Genomic DNA, 20008 nt, shown 5'->3' with positions numbered 1-20008 from the left:
TTCTTTATACCCCACTAACGACCCATGGCCTAGCTGTCACTAGTTTGTTTGCTATCCGTTTGAAACCGGCGTACTTTCCCGTCCGGGTTTGTCACCTCAATCCCTCTGTCTGCTTAACAGCTAGTGCTAACGCTAAATTGATGATTATCTTGATGCTTGTTTACCTAATGCGGGCGAAAGAACAACGCAGGCGCCTGACAGACAACCTAAATGATCATGAATGACGCAAACTGAAGCATCCGTCTCTTCCTTATTCACTTGGATTACACTTGACAACCCAAAATAAACAAGCACTTAGATAAGCAAGTCATATTTTCTAGTTAAGGGTAAATCTATCAAAATGAGTAAGTGCCCTTGGCTCTTGGTGATGCAGTCGTCGTCGTCGTCGTCCCCCCCCCCCAGACTGTTGCCCGCCACATAACCTATGTTGATTCCTTCTCTTCTCCTGTGTAGAGACCAACGCGCGGCGGGCGGTTGACCGAGGGCACGTCCCCCTCCTGCTGTTCGCCTACCAAGACTGGCACCGCAATGACACCCGGCAACGGCACATGCTGATCCGGAAGGGCCTGCTGGCCAGCCTCAGGAACATCACCAACATCAAGTGCGGCAGGACTGCCTTCATCGAGGCCGACGGCATGAGAGTCCTCTACAACACCTCCAACGTAAGCGCCGCGTCCATGTCGTATCTGCTGTCAATAATAGATCAATAGATCGAGGATAGGGATTGCTTTGTTTATTAGTACCATTTAGTCATGAAGAAGATGCCTTGATCCATAATGCCTTACAGTGTACTTTTTTGTGTCATTTAGGACCAGGTAGGTTTTAGGCATCTAGCTCTAGGATGCCTACAGGTAGGGTTTGAACCCAGAACCTCTTCGCTGGGAGTCAAACGCACTAGACCATCCGACCCGCCGTTTCTATTTTCAACACTGAGAGCTATACTGTTTCCTGTTCTAAGCATGCATCGCTAAGTTAGACCGTCCCCTAGAAGCAATAGGGGCTATGGTTACTCTTCGTGGTTTCAATGTGATTTTTATCGTATTGAAATAGCGATCCTGCTGAGATGCATTAATTGTCAGGACACTCATGAATCAGATCTTGGTTGCATTGGGATCCGATACACCAGATCACAAAGGAGGTCTGGCCTACATTGTGATCAGGTCTGGTAGCAGTGGACTGTGCACGCTGTGGACAGGTTACTTGCTATTTAATTACAACTTTGAACATCAAATCAACCAAAAATGCCCCTTAAGAATGTAATGCATGCGGTAAATGCTTGTTTCTGCACCAAAGTAAAGTTAGTTTCATGGTATGATTTCATTCAATTTATGACCTGCAGCAATGACGGTCAAATTAAATGTTGACTATGAAACTATACCTCTCAGCAACATCATCTGTGCTCTGCTGAACATTGCATGACTGTTGGGGGAGCAACAAAAATTTCGCATTTTAAGGGAAAAGAACAGAGGCTTCTCTTTTGGCAATCAGCAGCATTTTCCCCAGGAAGTATTTAAATATTTACCAGGAACGAGAAATATGATCACAGATCCAGCCACAGAGTTTGCATTTATCTGTCAAGTCTGGACACAAGTCTGGGATTGGATCTGCCAGATCCGATCGCAGACACCATGTGTCACCGTGGCCTACAATGTTACTCATGTCTTATTTACTTTCATCTGAAATGTAGGAAAGTAATAAAGCTAACTATTGTTATGTTCCTGTTTGTCTAATTTATGATTAACCAACTAGAAGGAATGCATTTCTAGGTCAAATCTATTATTATATTTTATCAGCTTGTATTACGCCACAATTCAATATAATATACACAAACTTACGAAGGAACACATCATCCCATGGACTTAATATTTCTGCCATACCCTACTTTATATGGGTCTTCAAAACAGAAAGCATCACGCTCTTCAACCCTAATCCAAGCCTGAATAAGTACCACAAGCCTTTCTTCAACCTCAATGTTTTTCAAGGAGGATCACTTAAGAATGAGCAAGTCTTGTTGTTCAACTTCCTGCCCTCCTGTATTTTGTCTGGTTCCCAGGAGTGCCTCCCAGTGCGGACGCTGGACCCTCTGGTGAACACCTCCAGTCTCATCATGAGGAAGTGTTTTCCCAAGAACCGCCTGCCTCTGCCCACCATCAAGTCGGCCTTTCACTACCCTCTACCACACGTGCCCGCAGGCGGCCCGGTGGCACAGATCTACAGCCAAATGCCTGGAGGTTGGCGCCACAAAAGCATACGCATATACACACTCACTCACTCACTCACTCACTCACTCACTCACTCACTCACTCACTCACTCACTCACTCACTCACTCACTCACTCACTCACTCACTCACTCACTCATTAACTCACTCACTCACTCACTCACTCACTCACTCACTCACTCACTCACTCACTCACTCACTCACTCACTCACTCACTCACTCACTCATTAACTCTCTCACTCATGCACTCACTCACTGACTCACTACCACTCATACACTCTTACTCATGCACTCTTACTCATGCACTCTTACTCATGCACTCACTCACTCACTCATTAACTCACTCACTCACTCACTCACTCACTCACTCACTCACTCACTCACTCACTCACTCACTCACTCACTCACTCACTCACTCACTCACTCACTCACTCACTCACTCACTCACTCTCTCACTCTCTCACTCACTGACTCACTACCACTCATGCACTCACTCACTGATGAAACCCCTCAGTCGTTCCACTACACCTACACTCCCAGAGGCCTACAGATGGGCATGTTAAAAGGACATGCTTGCCTTCTGCTGCATTGCGAAAGCGTATCCTGATAAGCAGAGAGGAACCGTCAGGGCCCTCTAAGCCATCAGAGAGGGCCTAAGGTATTCCAGGTTTTTTCAATTTTATTTGACAATCCATATTTAACAAAAATAATTCTGAGGAAATAAACCCTTAGAAACGGCCTATTCAAATTGTGTTGGAATGTGAAGGGTTAAATGAAAGAAGCCCCTTTTGTCAGCCTCAGAATGCTGCTGACTCTGCGGTTGTAGGGAGGGAATGTGCTAGACAGCTCTTTGATTGGTGGACGGGTCCGCTATAATTTCACAGAGGTCGTAATATTAATTCGATGACACTTATTTCAAACGACAGTAAAATTGACCAATCATATCTTCCCTCTCAATGGGTGTGCTTTGTTGTCGCTAACTTTATGCCAAGTTCTGCCCACTGTGAGGGACAAAAATCCATTACACTGGATATAAGCTTATGGGCGTGAATTGCTTTACTTCATGACGGCAGCCGCCCCGAGTAACCTAACTGCTAGTGAGGAGGTCATTGTTTCTGATGAATTATCTACCGTTTTCGAGGTGAACTTCCCACACCAGAGCTAAAATGCGTTCAGAAAACCATAGCTTTTTAAAGGCATTTCAACTCATAAAAAGCAAAAGCTTTACTGAGGGTGTTTGATTGATTGTCTGCTGTCATGCGCTCTGCACCCCAGGCCGTTGTCTCTATATAAGGCTATATATTCTAATGAAGTGCCCTCACAGCTTGTTTGATGACGGGATTATTTGTCAGGAGGATTTGCATTTTGCTTAAGGGAGAGCTGTTTTTAGTTTTGGTGATAACTCTCACTCTCTCCCTGCTGTTTGCCCGTTGCATTGCTAAGGCTGGACTAGCGTATTCATTTTATCTTTCAATAAGTTGGAATTGTCAATGTTACATTTTGCAGTACTATAGAGAGGACACAGTAAGCTAAACTGGTGGTCTGCTTGTTCGCGACGGGGACGTTTATTATCAGAGGGCCAAGGTTTAAGAGTCACGGTTCGCTACTGCTGACAAGTAACCTGTCCATAGTTACATTTTTAAGCATATGTTGGCATACAAAAAGCATACTGAAAACCAACATTTTCTTGGTGCCAACACTGTTGGTTTGGGTCTCTCTTGTCCCTTCTGACCCTTTAGACGCCTGGTACAGTTTCCGCCCACATCGCCGAAATGTGCTTCAGGCTCACAGACTGTTCATGTGCCCAGGTGCTCCATGTCTGAATAGTTAATGAGCCTTCAATCGCTGACCCAGCCATGCAGGTGCTCAGGGGTGTGCAGATTCAAGCAAATGTTCCTTTGTTATTCTTGGCAAGGACATTACAACATTTTGTGAGTGTAGAACATTGGCTGACGTTTATTATCTGTGTCTAAAGAGCATTAAAGCAATGTAGTTATTAGTTTTTATTTCCACCAAATAATGTTTTCATCTGAACTAAACACAGCGATCCCTAGAATAGGAATTACAACAGAATGGGATAATGTGCTTTTAAGGGTATATTTGAAGAATCATATCTCTGCGTAGATCTTTTCTCTCTCTCTTCGGATTAGGAGCTAAGCTCTGTGTCATGGCTGCTTACGATCCACCCCCGGTCACTGGCCCTCTCCTGTCTGTCACAGCACAGTGACTCACCCATAATAACCCTACAGCTCACATGCACCACTTTGGTGTCAATGGAAATGTTAACCTGTGTGTGTGTTTTAAGTGTTTGTGTTTACCTGTGTGTGTGTGTGTGTGTGTGTGTGCTCGTAGTGGACGACGTCGTGGACGACAGTGATGAGGAGACTGAGGCGGATATGGAGAATGACACAGAGAACGAAGAGGACGAGAAGGACTGTCGCGCTGGGGTACAACTAAAACGCGCACGCAGGCACATGCACACGCACACACTTTGAGTTTATACCAACGAGAGATAATTAAAACTGCCTTCTGCTTGGTCATTTATTCATGGTTGGGGAGATAACTGGTCACCCAAGGTACAGGATGTCTCTGTGAGATGAGAGACCTTTGGATCGTAGTCAAGGTTTTGCGATGCACCTGGCTCTCTAAGCAACGTAACTTACATTAACAGGATTGCGTATTCATGTATAACCAGTTCTGAAACTCATCGACCGAAGAAGTGGTTCATAATAAAAAAAATAAAAACTCTTGGTAACAAAACTCTGGGATATCCTTCCACACTCGTTTCAGTGAATCCTTTGTCGAATGACTCCGCAGAACGACGACATAGAGACGGACCTCAGCAAGCTGCGTCCCAGAGAGATCCACAGCCGTCCGTTTGAGGAGCTGAGGGTGTACGACAAGTTCTTCCTGGAGCTGTCCGAGGACTTCCAGGTCAGTGGCGTTCCCTACGGGAGGACGCGTGTGGATCCATTCAAACTGGGAGTTGATGCTTCAACATTTACCTCAACCTTTCATTTACGACACAAATTTTACAATATCTATAATATATACCTGACTAGTTTAGTGCACTACATTGAAAAAAAACACATCCATGTTTCCAGCAATAAATGTTTAGATAAAATGGTTAAATAAAGAAATTCAAAAAGACAAAACATATTTCCTCAAAAATCAAGGAACAAGATGTACAATATCTCATCATCACAGGGGTACGATTTAGACTGTGCCAAAACGTCCTCGGAGACTTCCACCACATCGGCCACCAAATCCCCCCGGCCAATCACCGTGCCCGCGGTCCAAGCCGCGCCCCTTCAGCGTGACCCCGGCGAGGGCCGCCCCGCCTCTGCCCCCTCTTCCTGTAGACCTGCCACGCCCCTGGCGCCCGCCCCGGCCTCGTCCCCCCTGCCGCCTCTAGAACTAGCCAGCATCCACCTGACGGAAGACGGAAAAGAGGGCGTGGCCAAAGAGGGCGTGGCCCCGGGGGCCCGGCCCGCCCCCCGGGGCACCGGCCTGGAGCAGGAGCTGGTGCGCGTGCTGGAGCGCGTGGCCCTGGAGGCCGACAGCCCTCTGAACGGAGGAGGTGGAGGAGGGGGAGGGGTGGACGAGCCCCCGGTGAACTCCACCCGACACATCCATTCCCCGCTGCTCGTCGGGGGCATCGCCGCTGCGCGCCGAGGGGGGGGTGGCGGCAGCAGCGCCGGGGGGTCTGACTGTGGCTCTGAGGGCCCCGAGGAGGAGGGCCCCCTGCTGGAGGTGCCCGACACGGCCCTGCTGCTGCCCCTCCACGACCCCGACCTGTACGTGGAGATGGTGAAGGGCACGGCCTCGGTGCCCCGGTACTCGGAGGTGGCGTACCCCGACTACTTCGGCCACGTGGCCCCCACCTTCAGGGAGCCGCTGCTGGAGAGGGCCTACGGCGTGCAGAGGTGAGGGGCTCTGTGAGAGGGCGAGCACTGGGGGGGCCTCCAGAGTTATAGGAAGTGTTCAAATCGGAAATATTTAAAGAATAAAATGAATAAATATACTTAGAAAAGGATATTGATTATATTAGTTTACAGATCGTTTGACACAGAAATCGAAATCACGATGAAATTGGATTAACTGCCCAGCCCTATTTGATTCCATCAGTCCTCTGTCTACCTGTTGGCCTCCTTGTGCAAGACGCCTAAACCCTAACTGCTCCTAAATGTACCTACCTTTATCTGACTTCATTATACATCGCTGTAGAGAAAAGCATCTGCTCAAAGTAGGTAATGTATGTGCTAAAGACTCTCTCTTGGTGCTATTGCAGGGCTAAGATATTCCAGGACATTGAGAGGTTGATTCACCCAAATGACATCTTGGACAAAGTCGTTTATGACCTGGATATTCCTAGGTGAGTTTGAATGTTTTCATCCGTTGTGCTCTGAACAGTTTAGCTTCGTCGTCCATCTTTACAATGTGTTGTGCATAACAAATACATCCCTAGTTGTAAAAGCCCCAATCTGACATTTGAAAATGTTTTTTTCATTTAAATGCATTCAGCCGTCGCCGTTTTTCTGCAGCTCCGTTCTCTGCCTAAATCCAGATCCATTGTTTGCTTTCTAGTGGCCCTGTGATTGCTGACGATGGCGAGTCACTGAAGTTCAACTCACAATTTGAATCCGGCAACCTCAGAAAGGCTATCCATGTCAGGCAGTACGTTGTAGTTTAATCAAGATGTTTGTGTGTGTGTGTCTGTGTGTCTGTGTGTGTGTCAAAAGGCTTGTTCTAGGTGTTGCTGGCTGGTGTTTGGTTACTGAACTGTGTTTCTTTATGTGCAGGCATGAGTATGACCTGGTGCTCAACTCGGACATCAACAGTAACCACTATCACCAGTGGTTCTATTTTGAGGTGAGCGGGATGCGCGTCGGAACGGACTACCGCTTCAACATCATCAACTGTGAGAAGTCCAACAGCCAGTTTAATTACGGTAAGGCCTCCTGGAATAGCCCTGTCTATAATCGATGTGTGGGAGATACATCTGGTTGATTCACAGCAAACTCCCAAACCATGAAGTTTACCCGATACCAAAGTAAACCATAAACACACTACATCAAATGAGCCAAAATATTCTGGTGAACTGTAGTTTTAAGTGTGTATCTATGTGTGGGTGTGTGTGTGTGTTTGTGTCCACCCAGGTATGCAGGTACTGATGTATTCTGTGCAGGAGGCGATTGGGGGTAAGCCTCGCTGGGTGAGAACAGGAGAAGACATCTGTTACTACAAGTATGGAATCCCTTTCACCTTGGCTCGTACACATCATTTAGCGTTGCACTTACCACTTAAACCTGCACTTGAATGTGTTCCCATTAGCAGCCTATAGTGGCTTGAGTGGTAGTTACAGTTTATATATTATAATATTATTTTGACGTTGTCTAAGAATTTACCTTGGTGGTGGGAGTGGGCAAACATGAACCAAAGAACATCTCCCTGTATGGATTGTCTCCTGGCTGGGTGCGTTTTATTCTTGAGACTTCTTGAGAAACATATGTGAACTTTAACGTAGTTCAGATATGTTTTGAGTACGAGTATATGGCTGCAGTAGCTGCATTGTGAACACTTAATTTCCCCCTCCTTCAAAACATAGGATTACAACTAATACATTTTTTATAATACGGATATGTAGAAGATTTACAAACTTCACAAATTGTGATGCTTTCTAAATGCGGCTACTTATCGCCTGATGTAAGTTTCGATTTGCTCTTGCAGAAACCATTTCTCCAGGAGTTCAATTGCCACAGGCGGCCAGAAAGGAAAGTCGTACTACACCATGACGTTCACCATGAACTTCAGCCATAAGGACGACGTCTGCTACTTTGCCTACCACTACCCTTACACATACTCCACTCTCAAGGTATGCCTCTTCCATACCGATCACTTTCACCCTGGCCTTGACGCCAACCATATCATATTTAAAGTGTGCCTGCTTGTATACGCTGAAGGATGGTCTTTTTCCTGTGTGTGTGTGTGTGCGTGTGCGTGTGCGTGCGTGCGTGCGTGCGTGCGCATGAAACCCCTACTGTTTTACCAGATGCTAGTGGCTCTTTAGCTATCATGCTGTTCAGCTAACGGCGCTTCCGCAGCCTGCTGTGGAATTGACAAGAGTTCAGCGCTATTTCATTAATCTGTGACATTACCCAGACGCTGATGATTAATAAAGCGAGCGGTAAAAAGGTTTTTCTGAGGTCTGTAATCGCGCGAGACGTCTTTATTGAAACCGCAGGTTAAAGTGGTGCTCTGTTTCTGATCCACCACCTTGCAGTTGGCAGTCGTACAAATTATATATATTACATTTCTCTCTCTCTCTCCCGCTCTCCTCGCTCGCCCGCTTCCTCTGTCGCTGGTGAAGATGCACCTGTCCAAGCTTGAGGACCTGAGAAGCCCCCAGATCTATTGGAGACAGGACGTCCTGTGTGAGACACTGGCAGGAAACAGCTGCCCCCTCCTCACCATAACAGCCATGCCCGAGGCCACCACCAACGACCACATCTGTCCGTTCAGTAAGTACCCAAGCGCTGGTCTTTGTCATTGAACAGCCTAAAATCGAATCTTGCCAGTTTGGCTAAATATCTTCGGTGTGCTTCATTTATGCTTTATAATTAGACAGATTCACTGACGTGTATTTTTTATCTTATTATTTCTGCCCTTGCTTTATGGGAACAGTGATTGAGTGTTAGTAAGAGAGTACAGTATTACACTCTGGCAGCCTTGCTGCATTAGGAATGAACATTATCCTTATCCATCACTTAATCAGGTTTTAGTCCAGTCCGTTTTAGTCCACGTTCATGTCTTGTGTTCGTCTCCATGTTGGCCTTCATTCATAATCACATGCCGGATAGTCCAGCAGTATGGGTGTTCTTCTCCCAGCCGTTCTGAGTAAGATCCCCTGAAGTCCACAGACTAATCTGTAGGCCTCTCTGATCAAGATGACCAACCCTATCCCATTACTCTTTCACCCCTTAATGACGTGTATCTGAATTCACTGCAAGTCTTTTTTGGATAAAAGCTTATGCTAAATGACGTAATGGACACAGTCCCTAACGAGTACCACCCTTCTCCTCTGCCCCAAGAGAACCGGCCGGTGATCTTCCTGTCGGCCAGGGTGCATCCCGGGGAGACCAACGCCAGCTGGGTGATGAAGGGCACGCTGGAGTTCCTGATGGGCTCCAGCCAGCTGGCCCACAGCCTGCGAGAGGCCTACATCTTCAAGATCGTCCCCATGCTCAACCCCGACGGCGTCATCAACGGAAAGTGAGCGGGCACACACTCGCCGTCGCAGCGTCCCGCGTTCATGTCAACCACGATGTGGACTTAAATAGGGGGAGACACACGGTTCACATTTTTCATTACAGACGCGTCGTTGGGGCGTGACCAACACCGCACGGCCATCTAAGCGTGGCTCATTCTGACACATAATTGCTGCTCCGCTGTCGTTTTTCCAATATGTTACACAGTGTACAACGCTTCACCGTCATTCCGCCGCGCAACAACGATTCAACACAATCTCCTCTAATGCGGCCTGTCGTTAACTTGTTTAATACGGATGTGTCGTGATAGATTTCTCCAACATGCGTTCTGATCCTGAAAGACTCCAGCTGTCGTCCTCGTGCTCGGTCTCTCATCCGCCGCTCTTCTCCCCCTGTAGTCACCGCTGCTCTCTGAGCGGTGAGGATTTGAACCGCCAGTGGCAGAACCCGAGCCACGAGCTCCACCCAACAATCTACCACACCAAGAGCCTCCTGCAGTACCTCGCTCACATACAGAGGGCGCCACTGGTGAAAACATTATATTTTTTCCTCTTGAATCATTGGAACTGCCTGGGGTTTTCCATGTTGCACCGTTAATCATGAATCCCATAGATCTGCACTATTGATAATGCACTGTTGATTTTGATATACACTACAGTCCTGTCAAGAATACAGTCTGGTCAAGCTGCAATACCATGAGGACATACATCCCTGGCATAAGTTGCCCGATGTTCTATATTGTATTGATTTAGGATGAGCAGCAACCAGTCTCTTAAAACATTCAGTCTAATGTGTGTGTGTGTGTGTGTGTGTGTGTGTGTGTGTGTGTGTGTGTGTGTGTGTCTGTGTGTGTGTGTGTGTGTGTGTGTGTGTGTGTGCGTGTGTGTGTGTGTGTGTGATACCGCAGGTTTTCTGTGACTACCACGGTCACTCTCGTAAGAAGAACGTGTTCATGTATGGCTGCAGTGTGAAGGAGACAGTCTGGCAGTCCAACATCAGCACCTCCTCCTGCGATCTACATGAAGACCTGGGATACAGGGTGAACACACACACACACACACACACACACACACACACACACACACACACACACACACACACACACACACACACACACACACACACACACACACACACACACACACACACACACACACACACAGTCAAACACTCTTTCACGTACACACACAAAAGCACACACACAAAAGCACGCACGCACGCACACACGCGTGCCCACACACTTAAACACACGCACTGTTACATCCTGGCTCAACGGTGTGCAATAACAAGAGGGGGGCCACCATAGCCTTGAATTAAACACATAATGTTTAATAAAGCATATAGAATGCATTCCTGACATGTGCTTTGTCTCTAGATCAGTGTGTCTGCAGTGGGTGTGCATTTGGAGTGTATGTGAGTCAATGGTTAAGTGCTACAACCAAACACAAATGTTACAAAATGTCAGTCTGCAAGCCAGGGATACACCAATGCCAATCTGCCAGGGCTGCTTTAGAGACTCCTGAGCCAGGCCTGCTCAGGTGAGTGGCATTTGGCCAAGTGGTGGGGCTCTGCCCACCAGCTCAACAACAGAGGCAACCCTGTGGCCGTTCCATTCAGAGTGTACAAGCCTTCCTTCCTTCAGAGTGTACAAGCAGGCATACTTCAAATATGACATGGCTGGAGTCAAGGCCAGGGTGACAGTGATCGATATGGCTTACCTTGAGATTGGAGAATGTGTAAGCGAGTAGTAGCCCAAATAACTTCCATTATTTATTATCAAGGTTGATAAAATTGTAGTAGTACCGTAATAGAAGAACACAAACGTTCACGGTATTTAACTAGATGCATTTTGAAACTCGTGAGAGTGGCCGCATATGAGCTTGGTTTGCTCTTATAAGGTGTGTGCATGCGGGCACCGGTAGGTAAAATGGGATAGTCTCTTTAATGAAATCGTTTTTAAACTCAGCCTTGCAATTAGAGTCACAATTGGTACAGTCACCTGAGACACTGTCACAGACATTGTCATGTTCACAGTTCTAATATGTTGGCCCGACTTCCTATGTGTCACTATTAAATGATGTTTGCGCAATTAAACTGTAATGCAATAAACACCAGCGTTATGATGAGTGCTGTGGGAAGTACTGCGCTGGATGCTTTTAAGTCCTCAAGTCTCGACAGGCTGATTTTTAATTGGTATTTCCCAGCATCCCTCTTGATGAGGGAAGTGGTTTGTTTCCTATCAGCGGCTTCTCCCCTATGTCCGTAAGCAATAACCTGCCACCTGTTAAACAATATCAACCCACATGTATTTTTAATTATACCTTCATATTGAATTGTGTTTCAATCAAAATTGAAAACGCAAACATGAGGTGTAACAAACGTGCTCGGTACATTTCAAGCCTTCCCTGTCGTCTGAACAGAAACACAAGTTGCATCCTCCCGATCTAACAGCTGACATCTCCCCCGTTCCCCCCCCAAGACTCTGCCTAAGATTCTGTCCCAGATGGCCTCTGCCTTCAGCATGGGCAGCTGCAGCTTCGTGGTGGAGCGCTCCAAGGAGTCCACGGCCCGCGTGGTCGTCTGGCGGGAGATAGGGGTCCAGCGCAGCTACACTATGGAGAGCACGCTGTGTGGCTGTGACCAGGGGAAGTATAAGGTGAGGTGTGTGTGTGTGTGTGTGTGTGTGTGTGTGTGTGTGTGTGTGTGTGTGTGTGTGTGTGTGTGTGTGTGTGTGTGTGTGTGTGTGTGTGTGTGTGTGTGTGAGACGAGATGGATGCACTAGTGAAGATATGTGTGTGTGTGTGTGTGTGTGTGTTGAATTGTGTGTGTGTGGGGATGAGTGTGTGTGTGGAGGCGGGTGTGCGTTCAGAGATGGATGTGTGTGGGTGTGTGTGGAGATTGGTGTGCGTTTGGATATAGGTGTGTGTGGGGGAAATTGCATATGTGTGAGACACCTGCATGCGAAAATGGATGTGCTTGTTTAGATGAATGCACGTGTGGAAAGGAATGCGTGTGGCATAAATTAGTATATGAAGGCAAGCCTTAGCCTTTTGAATCACAAAATGGCCACAAGGTGGAGCCCTCTGACCAGGTCAATCACCCGTTAGCTTACCCTGGCTAGAACTACAAGGAGCTCCATTGTTCATTACACCAGCTGATTGCTTCATCATTAATTGATTGCGTTAAATAAATAAATAAATAATGGTCAGCTGTAGGACGACAGACTGTGATTGATGGAAACTGAATTCAAACGGACCAGTAATAACATGGCACTGCATAAGAAGCAGAATACAGCAGAAAATGAATTGGATATTTGAAAAGGCAAAAGATTCTGGCTATTCGATTATTCAGCATGGTGGAAAATGTGCTGATAGCAACAGTAATGTCGGCCCCACTTTACAGATTATTCTGTGTGTGCGTGAGTGCGTGTGTGTATGTGTGACACACTGCTCTCGCTCTCACGTTTTCTGTACCTCGAGCTCTGGAGGTATATTGTTGATTCATATCAACGATATGCCTACGAACAATACCACTTTCATTTTGTTTGAAGGGTTGCTCCCATTCAAGTTAAAGCCTAGAGCCGTTTCAGACAATGGGACAGACATGGGGAGCATTTGTCCTGTTTCATTTTAAATAGTGTATTAAACTTTCCCGTGACTAGTCCTGTTGTTCACGACACCATTACTTTTTTTGGCAACTGTTTATTCCATGGAGGTGGTTTTGTCTACGCCTCACAGGAAGCACACCAAAACCACAGAGTATCTTAGATTTATCTCTCTGCATTCATTTATTCCTCTCCTTCCCTCTTTCCTCCGCTGTGGTATTGGACCGTTTGAGAGGGCCAATATCAACATCTGACTAGCCCAGGGGCAGTGTTCTGCGTAGGCCATGACCGTCCTCCTAACCTCTGCTTATCCCCCTTGTTGTCCTTCCTGATTGTGTATCCAGATGTGCAGGAACCTCCTGTCGGTTCCCAGAGCCTCTCTATATGAGTTTGCTTATGTAGAGCTTTGACGTTCCCTCTCGGCATCCTATGAGGATTGTGCTAAGAAACTGTGTGTGTGTGTGTGTGTGTGTGTGTGTGTGTGTGTGTGTGTGTGTGTGTGTGTGTGTGTGTGTGTGTGTGTGTGTGTGTGTGTGTGTGTGTGTGTGTGTGTGTGTGTGTGTGTGTGTGTGTGTGTGTGTGTGCACATGTATGTGTGTGACGTCTGTCTATGCATGCTTGTGTGTGTGTTTGTGTGTGTACACGCATGAGTGCCTGCGTGTGTGTATGCGTGTCGCACGCACGTACAGTACATGACGGTACCGAACCCTTTTCCAACAGTAGGCCTCCCTACAGTGTGGCTGTAGAGCAGCTCTGCGAGTTCACCCGGTGAAACAGCAATGCACCCCATAATAGACAGGTCGTGTGGTTCTCCCTGCAGCCATGCGTGTCCCGCTCATGCTCCTGTGTGTCTGCCCCCCCCCCCCACCCCCGCGCCCACTCCCAGGGTCTCCAGATCGGCACCAGGGAGCTAGAGGAGATGGGCGCCCAGTTCTGTCTGGCCCTGCTCAGGCTGAAGCGGCTCACCTCCCCTCTGGGCCTGCGCACCCAGCAGCACTTCCTGGACGTGGAGAGTGACCTCATGGAGACCCGCGCCAAAGTGACCAGGTTAGGAGACCACCCAAACACCCAAACAACTCGGCACTAGATCCTCCATGTTTACTGTATTTCTGGATGATAGGATGGTCTGACTGCTGCTAGTCGTGTTGGACTCCAAGCAGTGGGGGGGGGGGGGGGGGGGGGGTGGGGGGTCCACTGCTTGGAGTCCAACGCAACTAGCAGCAGTCGTGTCACTCCCCCCCCCCCCCCCCAGTGGGGAAGTCACTTTGGATAAAAGCATCTCCTAAACCGGACAACATTGTAATAGCAAATTAGAAGCGCCACTCTAAAGCTCAACTTGAGACGAATGGTTAATTCCGCTGTGATGCAAATCACCTAATGCTCTGAAAACCATAGACTGACTAGAAAAACTCCCAGTTTGCTGCTCTCATTGCCATTCTGCGGACGCCCCCATCAGCACCTGTTGAGCACCCCATCAGCCAGGAAGCAGATCCCCCCCCCACACAAGTGTCTCCTTCTCCTCGTTTGCCCTGTGGTTGTTTATGTGGGGCGAGCCAGGGACAATGTTTTCCCTTGCCAGTCAGAAGGCTTAGTGTCATTAAACTATGTGTAATGTGGATCTGTAAAGCCTGTCGAGACCGCAGCCAAGACTTCGAAAGAATAGGTTAATTGTCCGTCATCCCCCGCAGGGCCATCGAACCCTATTCACAGATGAAGGCTGTCAACCATCTAACCAACGTTTTGTTTAATAAGAGTTTAAATTTCGCACATCAGTCATTCATTTGTCATTGATGAGTACCTTTTCACTGGAGGCAAATTGTCATAGAAGAACAGTTGAGCTGCTTCTGCTCACCTGCTTTTCCTGAATTACATTGATTTTGTCGCATTTATAAAAACACACACACCGTCACAAACTGGTGTTCAGCTCAATTTGTACTTACTTTTAACACACTCAGGACGTCTTCACCACAGCCCAAGACCACCGGAGTGTGTGGTTTGGACGGAGGTCCTGACCACACCGGTTATGCACACCTCAGCCCATGTCCTCTGAGATCCCTCTGCCCAGAAGGCCTCTGTCAGCCTGATGGGGGAGGATGCATTTGCTCTAAACGCCACTTAATGTCCTGCGTCTCTGCCTCTCTCGCTCGCACTCTCTGTCTCTACCCTGCTGTACTCTTACATCGATTTATTCATGTATCATTTATGCAGCTGATCATTGGGGGACCTATAAGGGCTTTGGGTTGTTTTGGTGTGTGTGTGTGTGTGTGAGAGTGAGAGACTTTGTTGGAATCATAATCTAGATAGCCAAGAGTGCTCTCTACTGATACAGAAGCTATTACAAAAAGATTGAACACACTCAGAGAAAGAAAACAAATGAACTCACTGTACACTCAGAGAAAAAAATAAAAAAATCTCTCTCTCTCTCTCTCTCTCTCTCTCTCTCTCTCTCTCTCTCTCGCTCTCGCCCACTCCCCTCCCCCTCCCTCTCCCAAACCTACATGAGAGAAGAGGGTTGGGAGGTCAGCGTCTGATCGACTGTTTCCCAGGGATCACATTTCAGACCATTAACACCATTAAAAACCCACTAAAGCCACTAAAACCTCAACAACCAGCAAGCATTTACCCATTATGAATCCAGAGGGAGAAAAACAGGCACAGGAGTGACACAGAGCACAATCATTGTTTATCAGCTTCCCCGATGCTAATATATGCTAGGCTTTCTTCCATTAGCAGAGTGGAATTGTTTGTGTCGCATTGTTTTGTAGGTTGCGTTGTGTTTTGGACATGTTCTGAAAGACATCAACATTCTGTTTTCTATAAAAAGTACTGAACGTTTTAAGTGCAGTGTTTTTTAATTATAGTATTGATATCAGACAGTATATCCCTTTTTAGACTGTAATAAAAAGTTCTATATTCATCGTAAACGGGTACAGTTTTCAGACGGTTGTTATTATCGGACTGTTCCAGCCCGAGTGAGCGGAACATCTTGTTTTGTAGCCTGAATCCATCCCCCTTTCGGCACAATGTGCTTAATCCGAACTGAAGAACAGTACTGTCAGTCTCCGGGGTTGGGCTCTTTCATCGTCCGGCGTTGCAAACCCCTTTGTCCGCGGTCTACCCGGAAGGCGTCCTTGAGCAAGACGTCCCTTCTCGCGACCTGCTCATAACCCCCCCCCCCCCCCCCCAAAAAAAAAGAAACGTTTCGCCGCAGACATGCCCGCAGTGCAGCCCCTGTCGAAGTCCCGTGATCCCAGTGAACACTGTGTGTGCTGTGGTTTTGTGTTCCGTGGCCAGCAGCAGCCCCACCACCTACGTGATGGAGGAGGACGAGCCGTCCTTCCAGGAGGAGGTGGACTACAGCGCCGACAGCAACGACGACGAGCCCGACCCGGACGTCGAGGCCAGCAACGAGCCCGAGGACGCAGCCCTCCACCTGGACACGCTGTCAGACTGCGAGACCGCCAACCACAAGAAATAAAGCATGAATCGGGTCCCCGCGACTGCTGGTATGTTGGTGTCGGGTGGGATAGGTGGGGTTTGGTGTGGGTCGTTCGACACGTTGAGGCCCAAATCGGGGGGGGGTTTGCTCCCGATGGAGGCACATCTTGCCCCATTCTACCGTAACGTAGAGCCAAGAGTCGGATGGCCGCCCGACTCTGTGCATTCCAATGAATGAATGAATGATTCACCCTCCCCCGGAAGTGTCACCCTTGTCACGTAAAGCTTCCTCATGCCATTACAGTTCACCCTCTGCGCCCAGCCTTGACCTCAGACACCATGTATAGCCTCTGAGATGTCCTCAAACCAACCTACACCAAACCACGGGCACCGTCACTGTTAATGCTCTACCTGACCCCAATGCTTCACCCGTCTGACTTAAGCAGTAGAAGACAGGCCGCACGCATCTGTCCAGAGTAGTCGGGCAAGACACAGACACGGGACAGCTCCGGCTTTGTATGAGGCGTTAGTTTTGTTTTGGGTGGAAACCCGCTTTTGCAGTTATTGTGGAAGTGTGTACCTCACCCGCTGGCTCTCCTGACTGATAAATCTCACCAGTTTGCCTTCATATTAATACACCTTTCCTCCATCTCTCGCCCTGCACTTTATCACACCCGTCACGTAAAATAAAAAGTGTGCGTTCCTCCCATCTTTTCTCCCCTCCACCACCTTCTATTCTTTAATCCTTCATCGTTCTACTTCCATTCTTTCACTCTGTAATCCTCTCTTCCCTCCCTTTTTACTTGAGGCCCCTGGGATGACTGGACCACTTAAAGAGATGCCTTTTCTTGAATGTGAATAATAGGCCATTAACATACACACCACTGACATCCCGTTGAATGAGATCTTCTCTTAACGTATACCTGTGTTGTTGTTTTGTCGTCGCCCTCGTCCCCTTGATTGTGGCACCTCATGGGATTCCCCTCCTCCCTATTCTGTCGACTCACTCAAAATGTGTTGTTTCCTATACTCGCTCAGTAGAATGTTTCCACTTCTTAAGCAAAACATAGTCTTAATGGTACTTCACAGTAAGGGCGCGTGCCCACACGTGCAGCTCTATACCCCAAACCTAACACGAGGAAGTTCTGCTTTTTGTTGATGTATTTATATGTTGGTTCGCAACCGCTTAAAATGTCTGAATAATGACAAAAGTAGGTAGTGATAAAAAAAATTTACAGTATACATACACACACTAGTCACGTTTTTCCGAATGATCGACACGGTACGATCAAAAGCTGTACAGCCTAGGTGCACAATGCATGGGGTGCTATATACCTATGTCATAGAGGCTCACTTTTCCCCAACAGGAACAGTATCCCACTCGTCCGACTCATTTCATCCACTTTAAATTACCAGTAGCCCAACCAAAGCGACTATAAGTATATGAGGTTTTATTTTGAAATTAACACTATAAGCTTTTTTTTTTATACTCTGTCTTATCATCGTAGCTTGTAAAGGAGCAGTGTGGAACAAAAAGGTGGTGCTCTAAACCAGAGTATACAGTCTTGGTTTAGCTGTAGTATTTTATTGCTTTCTTAATGGAGGGAGTTCTATAGGTCAATTTCCTAATGCATTTGTACAGTTGGTGCATGGCTAATTTATGTTATGTTTACTTGTCTAGTTTAATTTACATTGGTTTTCAGTGTGCAACCCCCGTGTTTTAGGTAAATGTCATGTTTGCCTTATTTAAATGAAAGTTGTTTTAGATTTATATGTGTTTATTCATTGTATAATGTTTTATTTATTTGATGACATAATATCACGCTGTCGTATGAATGTATTTGCCTTTGTATTCAATTATAAAGTTATGATTCAGAATGTTTATGTCCACCTTACTTTGGGAAACTTTTTTTTTTGCAGGCATAAGATAAGATAGCAAACGGCTAATTTGATTGTAATAAAAATGCACTGAAACTTGGTACTAAATTATGGGAAATAAAATGTGAATGTGAAAAGCGGTTGGCTTGCTGCTCTGTAAAATGCACAAAATGTCGTGTTTGTATGAGTTATTTCAAAAAGAGTGTAGACAAAATAAACATGTATTCACACATTAAACATGATTACCTCTCTTCCAATCTATCATATTCGGTTAATGAGCGGGTTATATACAAATTTCCGTTATTGTATCCACTTAACCAGCTAAATTTTTGTAATTCGTTTTTCTATCATAAGCTGGTTATCACAGATGAGGTCTTCAGTTGTGAATATAAATTGTTATTTCCATCATGTAATGCATTATTATTTTTGCTGGATAAGGAGATATATGCATGTCCTGAATCTACTTCCACTTTGAATTTCTGCCTCTTTTTTTTTTACCAATAACATAAAGCATATTTGGCATATACCACCCTGCAACACAAAGAAGTAAAAAAAAAACACCACTTTACAGTGCAAAGTGTTTTATAAAGTATCATATTGGAATGAAGAATCTTTCTGCTTTATGTCTAAATATCCGCTGTATGGTGTAGATACTACCCACTGGTGTGGCTGTAGCTTAGACGGCCCAGGTTTTTATATTGAGCATCAAACTGAACGCTTCCGTTTTCTTCTGTGACATCGCTGCTCTCAGCATTCTAGAGCTCAAATCACTAGGCAACGGGTACCACTCTGATTTCCAAAGAGAAGTGCTGTCATTGAAAATGGCACATACCAATTTGTATTCATCAAAGCCAGTGATGGCCGATCGCTAGTTAGAATAGTTAGAAATATGCAGCCTTTCACTCTGTTAATGAGGAATTCATTGTTCATATTTTATAGCTTTTCTATTTAATGCATTTCAGATGGAGATTAGGAGTATTTGATTGCCCGTGTTGTTTTGTGCAGGTCAAACAAAATATCCATCAAGGAATCATACAAAGATCACTTTTAACACTTTAAAGGGAAACTGCAAAAATCTCAGCATGATCGTTAAACATTCTTTTGAAAAAAGAGATATGTCTATTTTTCTTTATTGAAGACAATTAAATACTTTACTTTGCTTTCTTCGTCAAAGCCTTTCAGTGCAATGGCTCTCAATCCCATGAGGGTTTACTGCAGGAAAACAACTGTATTCCTGTCACATAACCAATCGAGTTAAAGTAAAGCCACCCTAACAAACTGGTCAATACTAATAAAACTGAAACACCAGCAAAATACTTGGAGATGGATCAGCCTCTACACAACAACAAAGACGCCAGTGGCTTGGAGGCAGATGCTGTGATTTGACCTTGATATAGTTGAAGAAGGAATTTCAATTTGGATGTACACAATCTTCAATTGAAATAATTGCTTGCCTGAGTATGCATCGGTAGTGATTCAGTGATACTTTCTGTGCCAGTTTGTACTTCCTGATGCATTACCACTGCTTAGTAAAAGGTCTTGTGAAGGCAAGCTTTCACAATGGCTAAATGAGGGAGAAACAGAGAGCGAGAGAGAGAGA

The 20008-nt window shown here is 46.3% G+C and overlaps 1 protein-coding gene across 3 annotated transcripts in view; it reads left to right on the top strand.

The window, feature by feature from the left end:
* The window catches only part of agtpbp1 (ATP/GTP binding carboxypeptidase 1), a 30025-nt gene extending 10017 nt beyond the window's left edge, over positions 1-20008 (top strand). The window contains exons 8-24 of one of the 3 annotated variants that reach the window (XM_056591629.1): positions 454-662; positions 2054-2231; positions 4573-4667; positions 5038-5154; positions 5428-6146; positions 6512-6595; positions 6808-6897; positions 7023-7171; positions 7380-7467; positions 7951-8095; positions 8591-8741; positions 9312-9492; positions 9887-10016; positions 10396-10527; positions 11968-12144; positions 13979-14139; positions 16387-20008. In XM_056591629.1, the coding sequence (XP_056447604.1) occupies positions 454-662; positions 2054-2231; positions 4573-4667; positions 5038-5154; positions 5428-6146; positions 6512-6595; positions 6808-6897; positions 7023-7171; positions 7380-7467; positions 7951-8095; positions 8591-8741; positions 9312-9492; positions 9887-10016; positions 10396-10527; positions 11968-12144; positions 13979-14139; positions 16387-16570 (2990 nt within the window). In that variant the 3' untranslated portion in view covers positions 16571-20008. The remainder of the gene's footprint in view (positions 1-453; positions 663-2053; positions 2232-4572; positions 4668-5037; positions 5155-5427; positions 6147-6511; positions 6596-6807; positions 6898-7022; positions 7172-7379; positions 7468-7950; positions 8096-8590; positions 8742-9311; positions 9493-9886; positions 10017-10395; positions 10528-11967; positions 12145-13978; positions 14140-16386) is intronic. The other 2 variants (XM_056591628.1, XM_056591627.1) reach the window with 2 other exon arrangements.

This window comes from Gadus chalcogrammus, chromosome 6, assembly GCF_026213295.1.
Source record: "Gadus chalcogrammus isolate NIFS_2021 chromosome 6, NIFS_Gcha_1.0, whole genome shotgun sequence".
Taxonomy (NCBI): Eukaryota; Metazoa; Chordata; class Actinopteri; order Gadiformes; family Gadidae; genus Gadus; species Gadus chalcogrammus.
This window is presented reverse-complemented; position numbering and strand designations above follow the sequence as displayed.